The sequence below is a fragment of the Salvelinus fontinalis genome, chromosome 24 (assembly GCF_029448725.1).
Source record: "Salvelinus fontinalis isolate EN_2023a chromosome 24, ASM2944872v1, whole genome shotgun sequence".
In the NCBI taxonomy this organism is placed as follows: Eukaryota; Metazoa; Chordata; class Actinopteri; order Salmoniformes; family Salmonidae; genus Salvelinus; species Salvelinus fontinalis.
The window spans coordinates 34,059,075-34,078,028 of record NC_074688.1 but is presented as its reverse complement, the minus strand read 5'-3'; the positions used below and the strand labels follow the sequence as shown (position 1 = coordinate 34,078,028).

General features: G+C 41.5%; 1 protein-coding gene across 3 annotated transcripts in view; it reads left to right on the top strand.

Annotated features, from left to right (window-relative positions):
* The first annotated feature begins 1,867 nt into the window (after positions 1-1,867).
* The window catches only part of LOC129822337 (phenylalanine--tRNA ligase beta subunit-like), a 20,077-nt gene continuing 2,990 nt past the window's right edge, over positions 1,868-18,954 (top strand). Inside the window, exons 1-16 of one of the 3 annotated variants that reach the window (XR_008754474.1) lie at positions 1,868-1,991; positions 5,316-5,371; positions 5,477-5,631; positions 5,771-5,843; positions 7,962-8,077; positions 8,534-8,684; positions 8,805-8,913; positions 9,054-9,186; positions 9,370-9,421; positions 10,364-10,425; positions 12,982-13,189; positions 13,298-13,378; positions 13,507-13,599; positions 13,845-13,962; positions 14,170-14,322; positions 15,815-16,018. Coding sequence is in view for 2 of the 3 variants with exons in the window: in XM_055880551.1 (XP_055736526.1) it covers positions 1,934-1,991; positions 5,316-5,371; positions 5,477-5,631; positions 5,771-5,843; positions 7,962-8,077; positions 8,534-8,684; positions 8,805-8,913; positions 9,054-9,186; positions 9,370-9,421; positions 10,364-10,425; positions 12,982-13,189; positions 13,298-13,378; positions 13,507-13,599; positions 13,845-13,962; positions 14,170-14,322; positions 15,815-15,966 (1,770 nt within the window). In the remaining variant the exon portion in view is untranslated. Of the gene's footprint in view, positions 1,992-5,315; positions 5,372-5,476; positions 5,632-5,770; positions 5,844-5,863; positions 7,697-7,959; positions 8,078-8,533; positions 8,685-8,804; positions 8,914-9,053; positions 9,187-9,369; positions 9,422-10,363; positions 10,426-12,981; positions 13,190-13,297; positions 13,379-13,506; positions 13,600-13,844; positions 13,963-14,169; positions 14,323-15,814; positions 17,107-18,954 lie in introns of those variants that run through there. The other 2 variants (XM_055880551.1, XM_055880552.1) reach the window with 2 other exon arrangements.

The window sequence follows — 18,954 nt, the reverse complement described above, 5'->3', positions numbered from 1 at the left end:
ACCGATCTGTTCACCGGACATGCTACCCTGTCCCTCCATCTCTTTCTCTACTGCACCTGCTGTCTCGACCTCTGAATGTTCAGCTATGAAAAGCCAACTGACATTTACTCCTGAGGTGCTGACCTGTTGCACCCTCTACAACCACTGAGATTATTATTTGTTATTTGACCCTACTGGTCATTTATGAACGTTTGAACATCTTGAACAACGATCTCGCCTTTAATTAACAATGAGCCAAGTGGATAAGAGTGTTGGTCCAGTAACTTAAAGGGTTCTGGTTTGAATCCCAGAGCCGGCAAGCTGGAAAAATCTGCATTCTGCCCTTGAGCAAGGCAGTTATTAAGCCCCAACAACAACTGCTCTCCAGGCATTGATAACGTAGACATTGATTAAAGGCTGGGTTTCTCTATCGCACATTGCGACATCTGCTGATGTAAAAAGGGCTTTATAAATACATTTGAAAGTTACATATCTTGAAAACTTGTTTGCTGACAACGAAACATTTTGGGACTATGTCAACAATGGACTAATGAAACAAATACCAAAAAATAGTTTTGGGGTGAAGTTTTCCTTTAAGGCAGCCCCCACACCTATCCGATTCAGAGGGGTTGGGTTGAATGACGGATTACCAGGACGTGTACTCTGAGCATACGCTGACCAACTGGCAAGTGTCTTCACTGACATTTTCAACCTCTCCCTGTCTGTCTGTAATACCAACATGTTTCAAGCAGACCGCCATAGTCCCTGTGCCCAAGAACACTAAGGTAACCTGCCTTAATGACTACCGCCCTGTAGCACTCACGTATGTAGCCAAGTGCTTTGAAAGGCTTTGAAAAGATTTGGCATGGGTCCTCAGATCCTCAAAAGGTTCTACAGCTGCACCATCGAGAGCATCCTGACTGGTTGCATCACTGCCTGGTGTGGCAACTGCTCGGATCTCTATATCAGATGGTGTCAGAGGAAGGTCCTAAAAATTGTCAAAGACTCCAGACACCCTAGTCGTAGACTGTTCTCTCTGCTACCGCAAGGCAAGCAGTACCGGAGCGCCAAGTCTAGGTCCAAGAGGCTTCTAAACAGCTTCTACCCCCAAGCCATAAGACTTCTGAACATACAATCAATTGGTTACCCAGACTATTTGCATTGCCCCCCACTCCCCTCTTTTACACTGCTGATACTCTCTGTTATTATCTATGCATAGTCACTTTAATAACTCTACCTACATGTACATATTACCCCAATTACCTCGACACTGGTGCACCACCATATTGACTCTGTACCGGTACCCCCTGTATATAGCCTCGCTTTTGTTATTTTACTGCTGCTCTTTAATCATTTGTAACTTTTATTTCTTAGTCTTATATATATATATATATTTTTTTTTTAATTGGGGGGGTTAATAAACTGTATTAATAAAAATGTGATTTGATTTGATTTGACTAGTTGGGAACTCAGAAATAAACAAGCGCAGACTAGGAAAAATCGTTTTGAACAGTCATCCAACTCTGAATTTCAATTTGGGAATTAGGGCCTCTTTCTTGAGCTCCAACTTTCCGACCTGAATGTCACTGACGTCATGATTTGACCTCGTATTCTTCTGAGTTCTGAGTAAAAAAAAAAAAAAAAATCACTATTGTCTTGAAAGCACTATAGGTATCGTCTTTCCATTCCCACCTGGGACTGGTAGACCAATTATTGTGCGTTCACAATACAATGGTTCTACCCCGTTACACTTGGTCTTCGATAGTCCAGTGTGACTGTGAATTAACTATTTGAAATGGCCGTTTATGTTATTCGATACAAAATGCTACTTTTGGTAAGAGTAGTGCTTTACCCATAATTCAGACTGGCATTATCCCGGACAGCTACAGCCGGTTTCGAGGGGTCCTTCAGTCTTGGAAGAAGGCTTTGCAGTTAGCGGTTAGCGGTGGTCAACATGCCGACTGTCAGTGTCAAAAGGGATCTTCTGTTCCATGCCTTGGGCAGAACATACAGTAAGAAATGTTACTTACCATATCAAGTAATAGATATTCAGTAAATTTGACAATTAAACTAGTATGTTTCTGCGTTGTGTTTTCAGACAGAAGGAACGTTGCTATAGCTAGCTAGTTAGTGGCTGCATGTTTGAATGGATGGGGAAATTGTTAGCTAGCTTCAGGTAACAGTAACTGATGCCGTGGCAATAACAGCTTTTCGCTCATTTTGTGTGTTGTTCATCAACATATCACATATTTCACATACACAACAAAGGCATTTACTCAGTTTCTACTGAATCGTGATTAACAGGATTTGATAGTGTTGACAGAACTTTTTGAATTTTTGTAATCAAAATACAGATCAACAATTTACATTATTACATCAACATTATATCAAAACAGAACGCAGGTATTAATGAGAAAATACTGGAACAAACAAAAAATAAATAAAAAAATTCTAGTGCAATTGTAATCACTCTGAAAAAATCTTATTTTTTCAGAGTGATTAGGAAAATATTATTATTGTTATTGTTCACTAGGGTTAATGTTTTAATAAAATGGTTAAATTCAATCAAAAAATGTTTTTATTTTGGTATAGTACTTTGGAATTTTTGTTTGTGAATGAAGTATTTGGCAACAAGAAGGAAAAAAATATACAATCATTTCAGTGGTCTTGTTATCATTGCAATAGTAACATATTATATCTTTCATGTCAAAAACATAGGTGGTGTTCATAATGGTAAATAAGTTTTTTGCAAGGTTTTCCCCAAATTCTGACACAAATTTACATTCAAAGAACAAGTGAGACAGATTCTCACCTTCTTTTTTCACAGAAAACACATATCAATAGCCACAAATTTGGATATCATATAATTACATGGATATATCTTATGTAAAATTTTGAAGTGCACTTCCTTAACTTTGTTTGGTATACAATATTTGTCAGACAATGTCAGGAATAAGCATGTTCCAGAAAAACTTTCCTCTCGGTGTAAGTTGGTTTTGTGAATGAAGAATTTGTCTTATATATTTATTACAACAAGATCTCTCAAGTAAGCCCAAGCCTTCCAATCTGAGTTCTGGATAAACTTTGTGATCATTCCCAAAACTAAGATGAGTTTTCATAAGTGTAGTTAGACCACTGGGAACAGCTTTGATCACAGAAATAAACTCTCTGAAAGGTATTGGAAACTCTTTCAATATTATAAATTGTTCATATGTGAGAATATTACCCTTGTTGTCGAAAACATCAAGAACAAAGTCAATATTCCTCTCATGCCAGCTGGGGTAGAACAATGACTTATTCCTTACATTTATGTCTGAATTATTCCACAAAAGAGCTTTATGAGGGGGGAAATTGTGCAGGAAACATATTTTCCAGGCCATTAAAGCTTGTTGGTGAAACCTAGCCAATTTAGCAGGTAATCTTTCAAGAATATAATTACATTTCAGTAAAACTTGAAGACCTTCCAACTTATTAAACACATTATTTGGAATGAAATACCATATTGATTCAGTATTGGTCAAGCATCTTTTCAACCAGTTTATCTTGAAAGTTTTATTTATATCAACAAAATCCAACACTTCTAGACTGCCTTCAGTTTTTTTGTTAGAAAGGACTGACTGTTTTAGTTTGAGACTTATTTTTCTAGATAAAGTCAAGAAAGGTCTTATTGATCTCTTTACAGGATTTAGAGATCAGAATTTACACATAACGATAATGAGGGGTACGCAAAATGAGACAGTCCCTCTGCCTTGGACAGAAGTACTCTCCCAATTATAGAAAGATCTCTGTAGCTAATTATTAAATATATTTTTGGTTCTCTTAACATTTGAATTTCTCTCCTAAAATTGTCTGACTAAGTGTTTTTTTGACAGATGTATTCCTAAATATTTAACAGTCCTTTTCAGGATGATAAAGAAATATAAAATATTCCGAGTCAAATAAACATAAGATTTCACATTTAGAAACATTCAGTTTTATTCCTGATGCGATAGAAAATGCAGTTATAGTATTAAGGGCAACCTGGTCTTTGTCTCTTAAGAAAAGAGTAGTATCATCAGCCAGTTGGGAAATTGATTTCTTTGTTAAAAATGGTTAAGCCATACAAATTTGCATTTTTCAGAATATCTAGAGGTAGAAGTTCCACAACCAAAATGAATAAAAATGGCGAAATTGGGCATCCCTAACGTACACTTCTGTTGATACTGAATCTTTTGGAAGTATTAAGGTTTAGTAACACATAACTATTTATATCGTTGTAAAACATGCAAATTACTTTGATACAATTTTCACCAAATCCAAAATGTTTAAGAGACCTAAAGAGAAATGAATGTTAAATTGTGTCAAAGGCTTTACAGAAGTCTAAAAATAAGACAATCGCATCGGAGTCAATTGCATCTGAATAGTCTTTAAGGTCCAAGACTAAACGAATGTTAGAGCTTATGTGACGGCCCTTCATAAATCCTGTTTGAGTCTCATTTATAATGGTATCTATTCCTTTCTTTAGTCTTTTGGCATAAACCAGAGCAATCAATTTGTAATCAATATTTAATAAAGTAATTGGTCTCCAATTGTCAATGAGAGAAGGGTCTTTATCGGGCTTCAGAATCAGTGAAATAAGGCACTGTTTCATAGTGGAGACTATTTCCCCACTTTTAATGCAATCTTGAAACATATTAAAAATCGGGTCTTCTAGTAACTTCCAAAACTGTCTATAGAATTCAACTGACAAGCCATCAGGACCAGGTGATTTCCCTTTTTTCAGTGAATTCAGAGCCTCTCTAATTTCTTCAATTGACACAGGTGAATCGCAAACTGAGTGGAGATCATCCTCAATTACAGGGACATAATTCTGAATGTGGCAAATGTAGCTTTCACAACCATCTTCCTGAAATTGAGAGCTGTAAAGGTTTTCATAAAAGGAATTGACAAATTATGATATTGTAATCGGATCTTTGCATAAAACATCGTTAAGTTTGAGTGCAGTTATAGATTTTATTTTGTAGTTTGTCTTTTCAAGTGCAAAAAAGTAACTAGTGTTTCTTACCCCCTCTTCAATCCATTTTGCTCTTGACCTTACAAAGGCATCCTTTGATCTGTGTAAAGCTGTTCTAATTCTAGTTGTAAAGAAAGTGTTGACAGAATTGATGCTTGTTATTTCACCACGATTGCATCATTTCCCAGTCCAGACCTATCCTAGCCTGCTACTGACTGACCACCACATAGCTACGTCCATTTAACTAGTAAAATATAACTCAATTAAGAATGGAGGTGTGACCAAAATACATGCATTGTTCCAACAGATATTAAAATGTTTATTCTCTTTTCCTTTCTTTCAGCTGATGAAGAATTTGATGAGTTGTGTTTTGAGTTTGGACTGGAGCTTGATGAGATTGTGAGTAGAAGACTGAGGATGAACCTCAACCATATCCACTTGTTTGTGTGATAACCAATTTAGTATTTTCGGGCTAACCATCCTCCTTCTAACCTTGTCCTTCAGACCTCAGAGAAGGACATCATCAGTCGTGAGCAGGGGGACACCAAGGCAGAGGGGGCATCTGATGTGATTCTGTATAAGATTGATGTCCCAGCTAACCGCTATGACCTGCTGTGTCTGGAAGGGCTGGTCAGGGGCCTGCAGGTCTTCAAGCAGAAGTATGTAAACACATCTATATGGAGAATTGTGTGCTTAAACATGACTTTTACATTGCCAAAGTACTTCAGCTTGTGCTGCTTTATTGTGTGTGTTGTCTTCAGCCGTGTATTGACTTCTCCATGTGTGTTTGCGCTCCAGGATGGAAGCACCTCGCTACAGGCGTGTGAGTCCAGCCAACGGAGAGCCTCAGAGGCTGGTCATCACAGAGGAGGTGGGTGGATAACACGAACAGGTTCTCTGTTTAATGATCTGGGTCTTAGGTAGAGTGTAGTGTTATTTAGTTTGGTGTTCAGAGGAGGTGTGTGGAAATCACGAGCCACACCCTCAGTTTAATGTTCTGGGTAGAGTGTTAGGGTTGGTTCGTTTGGTCATCACAGAGGGGGGTGGAAAACATGGACTTTTAGTTTAACCTGTTTGGCGTGCAAGCCCGACGTCGGTACATTTATGACAACAGCCACTTCAAGTGCAGGGCTCGAAATTCAAAATATATATTTTTTTAAATATTTAACTTTCACACATTAACAAGTCCAATACAGCATATGAAAGGTACACATCTCGTGAATCCAGCCAACATGTCCGATTTTTAAAATGTTTTACAGGGAAGACAAAATATGTAAATCTATTAGCTAACCACGTTAGCAAAAGACTCCACTTTTATTACTCCATCAGTTTTTGACTCCATCAGTAGCTATCACAAATTCGGCCAAATAAAGATATAAATAGCCACTAACCAAGAAACAACCTCATCAGATGACAGTCTGATAACATATTTATTGTATAGCATATGTTTTTTTTAGAAAAATGTGCATATTTCAGGTATAAATCATAGTTTACATTGCAGCTACATTCAGAAATTGCACCGAAAGCAGCCATAATATTTACAGACACCAACGTCAAATACCTAATTACTCATCATAAAACATTTTTGAAAAATACATAGTGTACAGCAAATGAAAGACAGGCATCTTGTGATGCCAGACAATATTTCCGATTTATTAAGTGTTTTACAGCGAAAACAAAATGTTGCGTTATATTAGCTTAGCACAATAGCCAGAAACACTTGGGCGCCGGCGACTACGACAGATATATGAAATAACATCATAAATTGGGTCTTACTTTTGCTGATCTTTCATCAGAATGTTGAACAAGGTGTCCTTCGTCCAGATGAGTCGTTGTTTGGATTCAGAATGGCAACTTTCTCTCTCCATTTAGCAAGCTCGCTAGCCGGGTTGCACGGATCTCTCCATGTAAACAAACGGAAGAGAACGGAACACGGCAAAACTCCCGAAAAAATTTAAATAATCTGATGAAACTATATTGAAAAAACATACTTTACGATGATATGGTGACATGTATCAAATAAAATCAAAGCCGGAAATAATAGTCGCCTATAACGTCAGCAAAACAAAAGGCAACCCCACTGTCCAAATCGCGTTCTTCAGAGTACCGGAACTGGGGTACACGTCATTCCAAGAGGATTTATTCCATCCCAGATCGAGATAATCACCTCATTTCTTCTCTCACAGCCTTCTTGACACCCAGAGGAAGGTGTATGACGTGCATGTATACTAATAGCTCTTGTGCCCATTTATAGGCAGGAAGAGGAAGAGAGCATCGATTTCAGACTTTGAACTTCCGGGTCAGGAAAAGTGCTGCAGAATGAGTTCTGTTTCACTCAGAGAAATAATTCAAACGGTTTTAGAAACTAGAGAGTGTTTTCTATCCAATAGTAATAATAATATGCATATTGTACGAGCAAGAATTGAGTACGAGGCCGTTTGAAATGGACACATTTTATCACGCTACTCAATACTGCCCCTTGCAGCCATAAGAAGTTAATGACCTGGGTTCTGGGCAGAGTGTTAGGGTTGGTTCATTTGGTCATCACAGAGGGGGGTGGGGTGGAAAACATGGACTTTTAGTTTAATGACCTGGGTTCTGGGCAGAGTGTTAGGGTTGATTCATTTGGTCATCACAGAGGGGGGTGGAAAACATGGACTTTTAGTTTAATGGCCTGGGTTCTGGGCAGAGTGTTAGGGTTGGTTCGTTTGGTCATCACAGAGGGGGGTGGAAAACATGGACTTTTAGTTTAATGGCCTGGGTTCTGGACAGAGTGTAGGGTTGGTTCATACATCTTATCATGAATGAACCACCACCGTAGTCCTTTGTGACAAGATGATGAATTAAGATATTGAACTGTTGATGAATGCCTCTACATTTGTAGAGGCTGTGCAAAGGAGGCTTTGGGTCAAGTGTTGGAAGTAAGAGAGTGGAATTTTAGAGATGAATGCGAGAATCCTGACTCAGAGTGTGGGTGTGCCTGTCGCAGACGGCTGCTGTGCGACCCCACGCTGTGGCTGCAGTTTTGAGAAACATCACCTTCACACTGGAACGCTACGACAGCTTTATCGAACTACAGGAGAAACTCCATCAGAACGTCTGTAGGTTAGTCTGACACCTAACACATCTCTACCTTCACAGAAAAATATATATAATTCCCACACATAAGTTTGACCAACTCAGTGGCCTTGAGATTAGTGTCTGCCCTGAGATTGGAAGGTTGGTGGTTCGGTCCCCAGTCGAATTTTACCATAGGCTTTGATGCCCCTATGCTTGGCATTCAGCATTAAGGAGATGTCCAGCAGGTGTGCATGTATATAAAACTTCCTTATGCTACAGAAATAGGAGATAGGCTCTTGGCCCTCTGAGCCGTTCTGGCTGGACAAGGCTTACTTACGCACAGCATTTTACCTCTGCATATTTATTGTCAACGTTTTGGTCAGAACTTTTTACAATACCATGTCTCATACTTCAGTGATGGCTTTCAGTGTGTTATTTTCTGGGAGTTTCTGAGCTGTGTTGTTGTCTCAGGGGAAGTTGTGACTAATCTGTGCTCTGTAGGAAAAGGACTCTGATTGCCATCGGCACCCATGATCTGGACACCATTTCAGGCCCCTTCACCTACACAGCCAAACCACCTGGTGACATCCGCTTCAAACCTCTCAACCAGGCAAAGGAGTACACCGCACAGGAACTCATGAGCCTCTACAAGGTGAGCAGGGATTGGCAACAAAGATTATGAGCCTCTGTAAAATGAGTTATGATTGGCTATGGCTAGAGATCTTTTATTTCTGTCACCCTATGTTTCGATTTCTTTGAATTTCTCCCTCAGACAGACAGCCACTTGCGACACTATCTGCACATTATTGAAGACAAGCCTGTATATCCTGTCATCTATGACAGCAACGGCATTGTACTGTCTATGCCTCCAATCATCAATGGTGAGGACACACACATATAACCACAGGTTACATGCCAAACTATAAACCTAGTGGACTTCCAATATTGATTAACCCATCGTATGCTATAGTCGTATGCTATAGATGCTATTCTAACAGTCTTCTCTCTGTTGTTTTTTTAGGGGACCATTCCAAAATCTCCTTGAATACAAAGAATGTTTTTATCGAGTGCACAGCCACTGATCTTACCAAGGCAAAAATCGTGTTGGACATGATGGTGACGATGTTCTGCGAGTATTGTGAGGAGCCTTTCACGTGAGTCCAGGCAACAGCTGTTTAGATTTCTATCACTGAAATGAAATAACTAATAGCTGAACCTAATGTATTTTTGTGTGTAAAATAAGACCATGAATTAGTGGAAATGACAGTGATAAGAAGTTCCTTTGCCCGGCCCCACTTTAAAATACTCCTCTTGATCTATGTCCTGTTCTCTCTCAGGGTAGAGGAGGCTGAGGTGGTGTACCCAGATGGCAGGACCTTCCTGTACCCGGTACTGTGTCCACTTACCATCACTCTGCAGTCTGTTTCCTTTTGTGGGGAAAATATACTCAACAAAAATATAAACGCAACATGTTAAGTGTTGGTCCCATGTTTCATGAGCTGAAATAATATACATTTTCCATACGCACAAATTATTATTTATCCAAATTTTGTCCACAAATTTGCTCACATCCCTGTTAGTAAGCGTTTCTCCTTTGCCGAGATAATTTGTCCTACTGACAGGTGTGGCATATTAAGAAGAAGCTGATTAAACAGCAGGATCATTACACAGGTGCACCTTGTGCTGGGGACAATAAAAGGCCACTCTAAAATGTGCAGTGTTGTCACACAACACATTGCCACAGATGTCTCCATTTTTGAGGGAGTGTGCAATTGGCATGGCATGCTGACTGCAAGAATGTCTACCAGAGCTGTTGCCAGAGAATTTAATACGCATTTCTCTACCATAAGCCGCCTCCAACATCGTTTTAGAGAATTTGGCAGTATGTCCAACCGGCCTCACAACCGCAGACCACGTGTAACCCCGCCAGCCCAGAACCTCCACATCCTTCTTCCTCACCTGCGGGATCGTCTGAGGCCAGTCACCCGGACAGCTGATAAAACTGATGAGTATTTCTGTCCGTAATCAAGGCCTTTTGTGGGAAAAAACAAATTCTGATTGGCGGCCTGGATCGCCAGTTGGTAGGCCTATGCCTTCCCAGGCCCACCCATGTGAAATCAATAGATTACGGCCTAATGAATTTATTTAAGTTGACTGATTTCCTTATATGAACTGTAACTAAGTAAAATTGTTGAAATTGTTGCATGTTGCGTTTATATTTTTGTTCAGTGTATATATTTGAACCTGCTTGTCAATATTTAAATTCGGACTATCCCCATTCTATTATTTTCCTAACCCTCTACCTTCCTGCTATACCATGTGACCTCTCAGGAGCTGGCTTACAGGAAGGAGACTCTGTCAGCAGACTTCATCAACCGCAAAGTTGGCATCAGGTAAATAAGTGACTTGAAATAATATCCAACCCTGTTTCTGGAGATCTGGGGCGGCAGGTAGCCTAGTGGTTAGAGCGTTGAACTAGTAACAAAGGTTGCAAGATCGAATCCCCGAGCTGACAAGGCAAAAATCTGTCGTTCTGCCCCTGAACGAGGCAGTTAACCCACTGTTCCTAGGCCGTCATTGAGATTGAGAATTTGTTCTTAACTGAATTGCCTAGTTAAATAAATAAATGGGACTGAGAGCTACTTACAGTGTTGGAAAGGGATCACAGCAGTGATTGAATGAGGTTATGAGGCATGAGTTGAGATGTTCAGAGGCTTGACCAGTGCTGGACAGGATTTTACTGGGAAGACAAAAAACAATAACACAACACACTACACAGTTAGACAAAAGAGCTAAGAATGAGTTAGTCCAAGCAAAGCTTAATAATGTGATTGTGTATGTGATTGACTCTACATACAGTAATGTGAGGAAATGGATAGGGGTACTCACAGTGCTTGGAAGGGAAACACTCAATGTGCCAGTGGATGTGTGGGCACATGAGAAGTCGTGGCTTCAGTTCATGTCAGGAGAAAGTTGTTGGTAGTGGAGTGGAGTGGTCATCACTGCTTAATCAGGGAACAGGAGGGGACTTAGCTGTAAATACAAACAGCAGATACATTCCATTACAGCTGCGCCATCGTAGGTTTGGACAACGAGTTTCTCTATGAACTTAAACTCAGACATCTCAAAATTCATAAAGTCAAACAGACTGCGCGTCTCACCCACTTGACACATCAAAGTAGCCCAAAACACGTTCCTGAATAAAACCCTTATCATCCACATACCTGACGATAACTGACAACTGCTGGTGGCACAATAGGTCCCAGAGCAGTGGGGCAATTTTTAACAGTTGATTAGTCTAAAACAATGTCTTGTTGTCATCTGATACAGCATGTCAGATTTCTAATGTTTAGGTGTAGCCTAGGCTGCTGCAACATTTATGCCATGAGTTTTTGCTTGTCTGTCCGGAGTGATTGTGTTATCATCTTTGTTAAATTAGTACTGGAGGAAAGTGGAAAGCCTCCCTGAATGCATGTGAAAAAATGCGTTGCATCAACCTCTAACATTAATCTAACATTTGGAAGCTATCAAATCATTTGGAATTGTTTCGACATCCCAGAAAAGACAGTCGAAAGTTCGATATGTTCAGCAAGTAAAGCATCGTAATGTGCAATTACCTCTGCAAGCTCCTTGTAGTTGCCCCTGTTAACCAAACTTTCCCTCTGGTCGTCCTTTAAAAGCAAATTCTTGCATGCCGTGCTTTTGTTTTTTAATTTGGCTAAACGATTGATGTTCTTCATGTCACTGTACCCACCTTTCGACCAAGGCTCAGACTTTCCAAAAAGCAGGGAAGGCCAGAAATACAGGTGGCCTGATGAAAGGCTCCCTGTTAACCAGCTAACGTTATACTTTTGATACCAGTTTGTATTGAATGCCCTCACCTTTTCATCCTTTATCATGAAACTGATCTCAGGCAGAGGTTGACCCTCGCTTTTAATGTACCCCAGACAATGAAAGGGGTTCTTCAACAAAAAGGCCACAACATAATCGGCAGCATTGGCCATTCTACCATTCTGGTGGAGAGAACAGCACACTCATGCTGGTAGCTAGCTACTGAAGTTAGTGCAATTTATTTAAATTTGCCTTGCTAACTGGACACACAAATAATGTTCTAAAACCAAGAAAACTCTTTATAATATACCTCCTCCGTCTCCTGTAACTTGAAAAAACGAATTTGAATTGAATAATATCCCCAAAATGCTCAACTATAACTCTTAATCTCGATCCAACAATGTCACCAAGCCTCTCAACACACAGAACCCCCATAATGCTCTGTGGCACAATCCCAATACAGCACACTAGGTTCATTCTCTGAAATTAGTAATTCTATGATTGGATGGACAACATGTCAGTTCATACTGCAAAAACTTTCATTGGTTGGAGGACGTCCTCCGGAAGTGGTCATAATTACCATGTATGTCTATGAAAGCGAGTGAGTCCTACACGCCTCCTAGATTTGTATTGAAGTCGATGTAGCCAGAGGAGGCCGGAAGCTAGCTGTCCTTCGGCTACACCATGGTGCTAGCCCAGACAGTGATGTTGAAGTTACTGTAGACTTTCATTGCAAAACAGTGTATTTTAATCAATTATTTGGTGACATATGAATATATTTAGTACGTTTTATCTAAAAAGGATAACTTTTTAATGTTTCACAATTTTTGTATTTATTTAAATTTCACTGAGGATGGTCCTCCCCTTCCTCCTCTAAAGGCGGCCTCCACTGCAACATTCCTGCAGATGCTTATAAATGGTTTACATTGTACATATTTAGCAGACACTCTTATCCAGAGCGACTTACATGAGCAATTATGGTTAAGTGCCTTGCTCAATGACAATTTTTTTTACCTAGTATGTTCGGGGATTCGAACCAGCAACCTTTCAGTTACTGACCCAATGCTCTTAACCGCTAGGATACCTGCCACTGTTTGTAATGGTTTGTTTGTCTCCAGTGAGTCGACTGAGCACATCGCCCAGCTGTTGACCAAGATGTGCTTGCGCTCAGAGGTCACAAGCGACGGCGAACAGATCGAGGTGGAGATCCCGCCCACGCGCTCTGACGTCATCCACGCCTGTGACATCATGGAGGACGCCGCCATGGCGTATGGTTTCAACAATATTCCCCGCACCACGCCGCGCACCTATACCGTAGCCAATCAGGTGAGGGTATTCTTCAGCAGGTTATTCAGGAGTGAAGTTGATTGGTTGTTGACTGGAGCTGCTGGTTGGGTGGTATTGTTTTCTGTCTCATGACTCTTGTGTTTTTAGCTCCCACTGAATAAGCTGTCAGAGCTGCTGAGACAGGACCTGGCTGCTGCTGGATTCACAGAGGCCCTCACCTTCGCCCTGGTAATGACACCTCACTCTCTCTATCTTTTGTGGACTCCAGGAAGAGTAGCTTCTGAAAAAGCTAATGGGGATCCAAATAATAAACATGCACACACATTTTCATGTGTTGTATCTGTCTTCCTGTGCAGTGTTCTCAGGAGGACATAGCTGACAAGCTGTTGAAGAACATCTCAGAGACCAGAGCATGTCACATCTCCAACCCCAAGACAGCTGAGTTCCAGGTGGACCACCATTACCGTGGATTAATCATGTCTCTCTGATAACATTATAAACTGCCCCCCTTTAGTTTCTGAATGATTTCTTATGATTGGTATAAATTACAGCAATTATCAAGTAAAACAGTTGAATGGATTTTATCACCCCCTGTTGATGTGAGTGTTTACTACATAAGAGAGTGCTGTGTGACTGGGTGGGTTGGTCAGCGGCTGGTGGTGGTGGTAACAGCAGTGCTCGTCTTCTCCACCAGGTGGCGCGCACCACCCTGCTGTCAGGCCTGCTGAAGACTGTTGCTGCCAACAGGAAGATGCCTCTGCCTCTGAGGCTGTTTGAGATTTCAGACGTGGTGCTCAAGGATGAAACCAAAGGTGTGTGGGTGTGACCCAAGTATTCATCATGTAGTGTATTCACGGATATGTGTAGAAATAATGTCATTGTATGCCTGCCTTTCTAATTTCTTTATTCGGACAAACATGAATGTACATACTGATTCCCTCATACTCAAGAAGACACACTGTCATTATCAGTTTTAAAGACATCCTAATGGCCACGTTGTCCTCTGCTCTCCCTCTCAGATGTGGGGGCCAGGAACAACCGTCGTCTGTGTGCTGTCTACTACAACAAGAGTCCTGGGTTTGAGGTGATCCACGGCCTGATGGACAGGGTCATGCAGCTGCTGGAGGTCAAACCAGGCCAGGGCAATGGCTACCACATCCAGGCTGCCGACGGTAAGACAACCAGGGAGCCATCTCACTAGTTTAAACTGGACTCTCTCTCTGTTTCACTCATTCACCCCCCCCCCCCCCCCCCCCATCGATGTGCGTGTCTCCTGCCACAATCAGACATAGGGGAAATCGATGGGCTCAAGTACCACAGAGAGAGAGGGATGAGGAGGTTGCAAAGAGGGAGAGCAGGGGTGCGGGGGACAGAGAGAGACTTGGAAATCAGGGGATAGAGAGTAAGAGCATGTAGTTTCAGCAGGGGGAGTCAGACTGCATGTGAGTCACGTCTGCTGCTGCAGTGCCCCTGTCTGGGTTTACAGGGAGATAGACTGGCACATCCATGGGCATTTAGACTGCCTGAAACAAACACACTTACACAGCTACAAAAAAACACTTAAACTGTTACATTTACACGACTAGCAAACTATTATGCAGACCAGACACACAGCACACATGCAAAAAAAGATGTGCTCCTCATGTCCGTGTGACCTTAACCCCATTACAGGGTCATGATCTTCTGCAGGACCTCCCGCAATGTTACCCTATGGGGGGAGGGAGGGACTCTTAAGGAGCAGATGCCTATGTTTCACTTAACTGTCAAATTCAGCCCTTCCCGTTCACTGTTAAAGACATGCTTGACTGTCTGGTTAGTGTTGACCTTGGCTCAGAGAGAATGAATCTGAGAGTGTTTTCAGGGTGGGTGGAATATGTTGTCACTTGTCATGCTGGCTGGCTTGAACTTAGCTATTAGTGTACCATTTTAAAGACTTGTTGTCATGGTGCTGCCCTGCTTTCGAAGAGACACACAATGTAGAGCGCTTTCTGTTGCTAGTTAGGAGTTAGCATCTGAACGGTTAGCTAAGGAGTACATTAGCTTTTAGGAGCAAAGCAACGTGGGAAGAAGTGAAGCACCATAGAGAAGAGAACAGAACAGCATAGGAACGGAACATGTCTGTGGAAGTGGAGTCATAGCAACCCTGAGCCTAGATGTTCTCCTTGAACAGGCTCTAGCAGTCATTGTTTTAAAAAACCTTGTCAGTGAGCTGTCTCTCACATCAAACCAAATGTTATTTGTCACATGTGCCAAATACAACAGGTGTAGACCTTATAGTGAAATGCTTACTTACAAGCCCTTAACCAACAATGTAGTTTTAAGAAAAAACATTTTTTTTAAAGTAAGAGAAGAATAACAAATGATTAAAGAGCAGCAGTAAATAACAATAGCGGGGCTATATACAGGGGGTACCAGTACAGAGTCAATGTGCGGGGGCACCGGTGTCGAGGTAAAATGTACATGTAGGTACAGTAGAGTTATTAAAGTGACTAACTATTCCACACATCTGAGAATAGTTATATCTCATTATCTCTTGAGTCTCTCTCTTCTGTGGAAACATTTATTCAGAGACTACACTTTTGACGTTTATTTTCACTGGACCACTGAGAAACCTCATCACCTCTCCTTCCTTCCCACCCCCCTCTTCTGTTTCCCCACTTTCAGATTCCACCTTCTTCCCTGGTCGCTGTGCTGAGATCTTTGCACGCGGGAAGAGCATAGGACGCCTCGGGGTCCTTCACCCTAATGTCATCAACCACTTTGAGCTCACCATGCCATGCTCCGCCCTGGACATCGACATCGAGCCCTTCCTGTGATGTCACAACCACACCCTGGGTGTGATGTCACACCCAGGCACACACCGAACTTGTAAGACCACCAAACTCATCAACCAACACAGGTTAATTTACTCATGCTCAGTCCATCCCAACACGGGTTAATTTACTCATGCTCAGTCCATCCCAACACGGGTTAATTTACTCATGCTCAGTCCATCCCAACACGGGTTAATTTACTCATGCTCAGTCCATCCCAACACGGGTTAATTTACTCATGCTCAGTCCATCCCAACACGGGTTAATTTACTCATGCTCAGTCCATCCCAACACAGGTTAATTTACTCATGCTCAGTCCATCCCAACACGGGTTCATTTACTCATGCTCAGTCCATCCCAACACGGGTTCATTTACTCATGCTCAGTCCATCCCAACACAGGTTAATTTACTCATGCTCAGTCCATCCCAACACGGGTTAATTTACTCATGCTCAGTCCATCCCAACACGGGTTCATTTACTCATGCTCAGTCCATCCCAACACGGGTTAATTTACTCATGCTCAGTCCATCCCAACACAGGTTAATTTACTCATGCTCAGTCCATCCCAACACAGGTTAATTTACTCATGCTCAGTCCATCCCAACACGGGTTCATTTACTCATGCTCAGTCCATCCCAACACGGGTTCATTTACTCATGCTCAGTCCATCCCAACACGGGTTCATTTACTCATGCTCAGTCCATCCCAACACGGGTTCATTTACTCATGCCCAGTCCATCCCAACACAGGTTCATTTACTCATGCTCAGTCCATCCCAACACGGGTTCATTTACTCATGCCCAGTCCATCCCAACACAGGTGTTCCCAGCTCCAGCAGAGTACAGGCCCAACCCGCTCCAGCGGAACTCACGTTTTCACGCAAATCTCCCGTTGACATCACATTGAAAGCTTGAGATGAGTAAAGTGCAAAAGTTAGGATTCGGACCCAAATTAATTGTTCAGTTGATATCATGCATGGTATTTCTGTTGGACAAATGTACATCAGTGTATGAAGTAACCATAGAAACTTTTGGCTGGTACAGTGCATTCGGAAAGTATTGACCCCTTGACCTTTTCCACATTTTTGTTACATTACAGCCTTATTCTTAAATGGATTCCATATATATATATATATATATATATATATATATATATAGATATATATATATATATATATATATATATATATATATATATATATATATATATATTTTTTTTTAAAGGAAATATCACATTTACATAAGTATTCAGACCCTTTACTCAGTACTTTTGTTGAAGCACTTTTGTCAGCGATTACAGCCTCAAGTCTTCTTGGGTATGATGCTACAAGCTTGGCACACCTCTATTTGGGGAGTTTCTCAAAATTTTCTCTCCAGATCCTCTCAAGCTCTGTCAGGTTGGCTGGGGAGTGTCGCTGCACAGCTATTTTCAGGTCTCGAGATGTTCGATTGGGTTTCAGTCTGGGCTCTGGCTCGGACACTCAAGGACATTCAAAGACTTGTCTCGAAGCCACTCCGCGTTGTCTTGGCTGTGTGCTTAGAAATGTTCGCCACTGTCTGAGGTCCTGAGCGCTCTGGAGCAGGTTATCATCAAGGATCTCTCTGTACTTTGCTCCGTTCATTTTTCCCTCGAAAGACTAGTCTCCCAGTCCCTGCCGCTGAAAAACATCCTCACAGCATGATGCTGCCACCACCATGCTTCACCGTAGGGATAGTGCCTGGATTCCTTCAGACGTGATGCTTGGCATGCAGGCCAAAGAGTTCAATCAGCCCAGAGAATCTTGTTTCTGAGGGTCTTTAGGTGCCTTTTGGCAAACTCCAAGCGGGCAGTCATGTGCCTTTTACTGAGGAGTGGCTTCCGTCCCGGCCACTCTACCATAAAGGCCTCATTGGTGGAGTGCTGCAGAGATGGTTGACCATCGGGTTCTTGGTCACCTTCGTGACCAAGGCCCTTCATTCCCGATTGCTCAATTTGGCAAGGTGGCCAGCTCTAGGAAGAGTCTTGGTGGTTCCAAACGTCTTCTATTTTAGAATGATGTAGGCCACTGTGTTCTTGGGGACCTTCAATGCTGCAGACATTTTTTTCCCAGATCTGTGCCTCGACACAATCCTGACTCGGAGCTCTACGGACAATTCCTTTGACCTCATGGCTTGGTTTTTGCTCTGACATGCACTGTCAAATGTGGGATCTTGTATAGACAGGGTTGTGCCTTTCCAAATCATGTCCAATCAAGTTGTAGAAACATCTCAAGGATGATCAATCGAAACAGGATGCACCTGAGCTCAATTTCGAGTCTCGTAGCAAAGGGTCTGAAGATATTTGTTTTTTAAATTTTTTATACATTTTCTAAAAACCTGTTTTCGCTTTGTCATTATAGGGTATTGTGTGTAGATTGAGGGGATCGTAAAAAAAATAATAATAATTTTTTAGAATAAGGCTGTAATGTAACAAAATGTGGAAAGAGGTCTGAATATTTTCAGAAGGCACTACATAAAATGTGGCTGTATTTTTATCTCCATGGTAATTAAAATGTACATGGGACATCAGTCTGAATTCACTGCAGTCCTGTTTCACATGAGCTTTTAACCCATATACTGTACCATTGAAAGGCATTGCTCTGAGCAATCATTTCAATTCCAGTCATTTACGTTAAAGGTTTGTCTTACAGTGCAATAGGCCTATATGCTGTATGAGTGTAAATAACAGGAAGCCACAGCTGTTGTTCAACAGGTTTTATTTTTGACTTACATGGTCTTGTTAGGTGGGCGAATGCTCTTGGGCGGAGCTTCATCTACTTAATGAAAGATACAACAGGACAAACTCTGACATACTGTACAATGCAGTACTGTAATTATGCAGATGTTGCTTAGGTATGGTTGTGGTAGTGAGAGGAAGGACATATGAAGAACTTACAAAAGTGAAGGGATAAACCGGTCAAATAACAAATAATGCAAATAACATGTTGCAAATAAAATTGGTGCAATTCAGA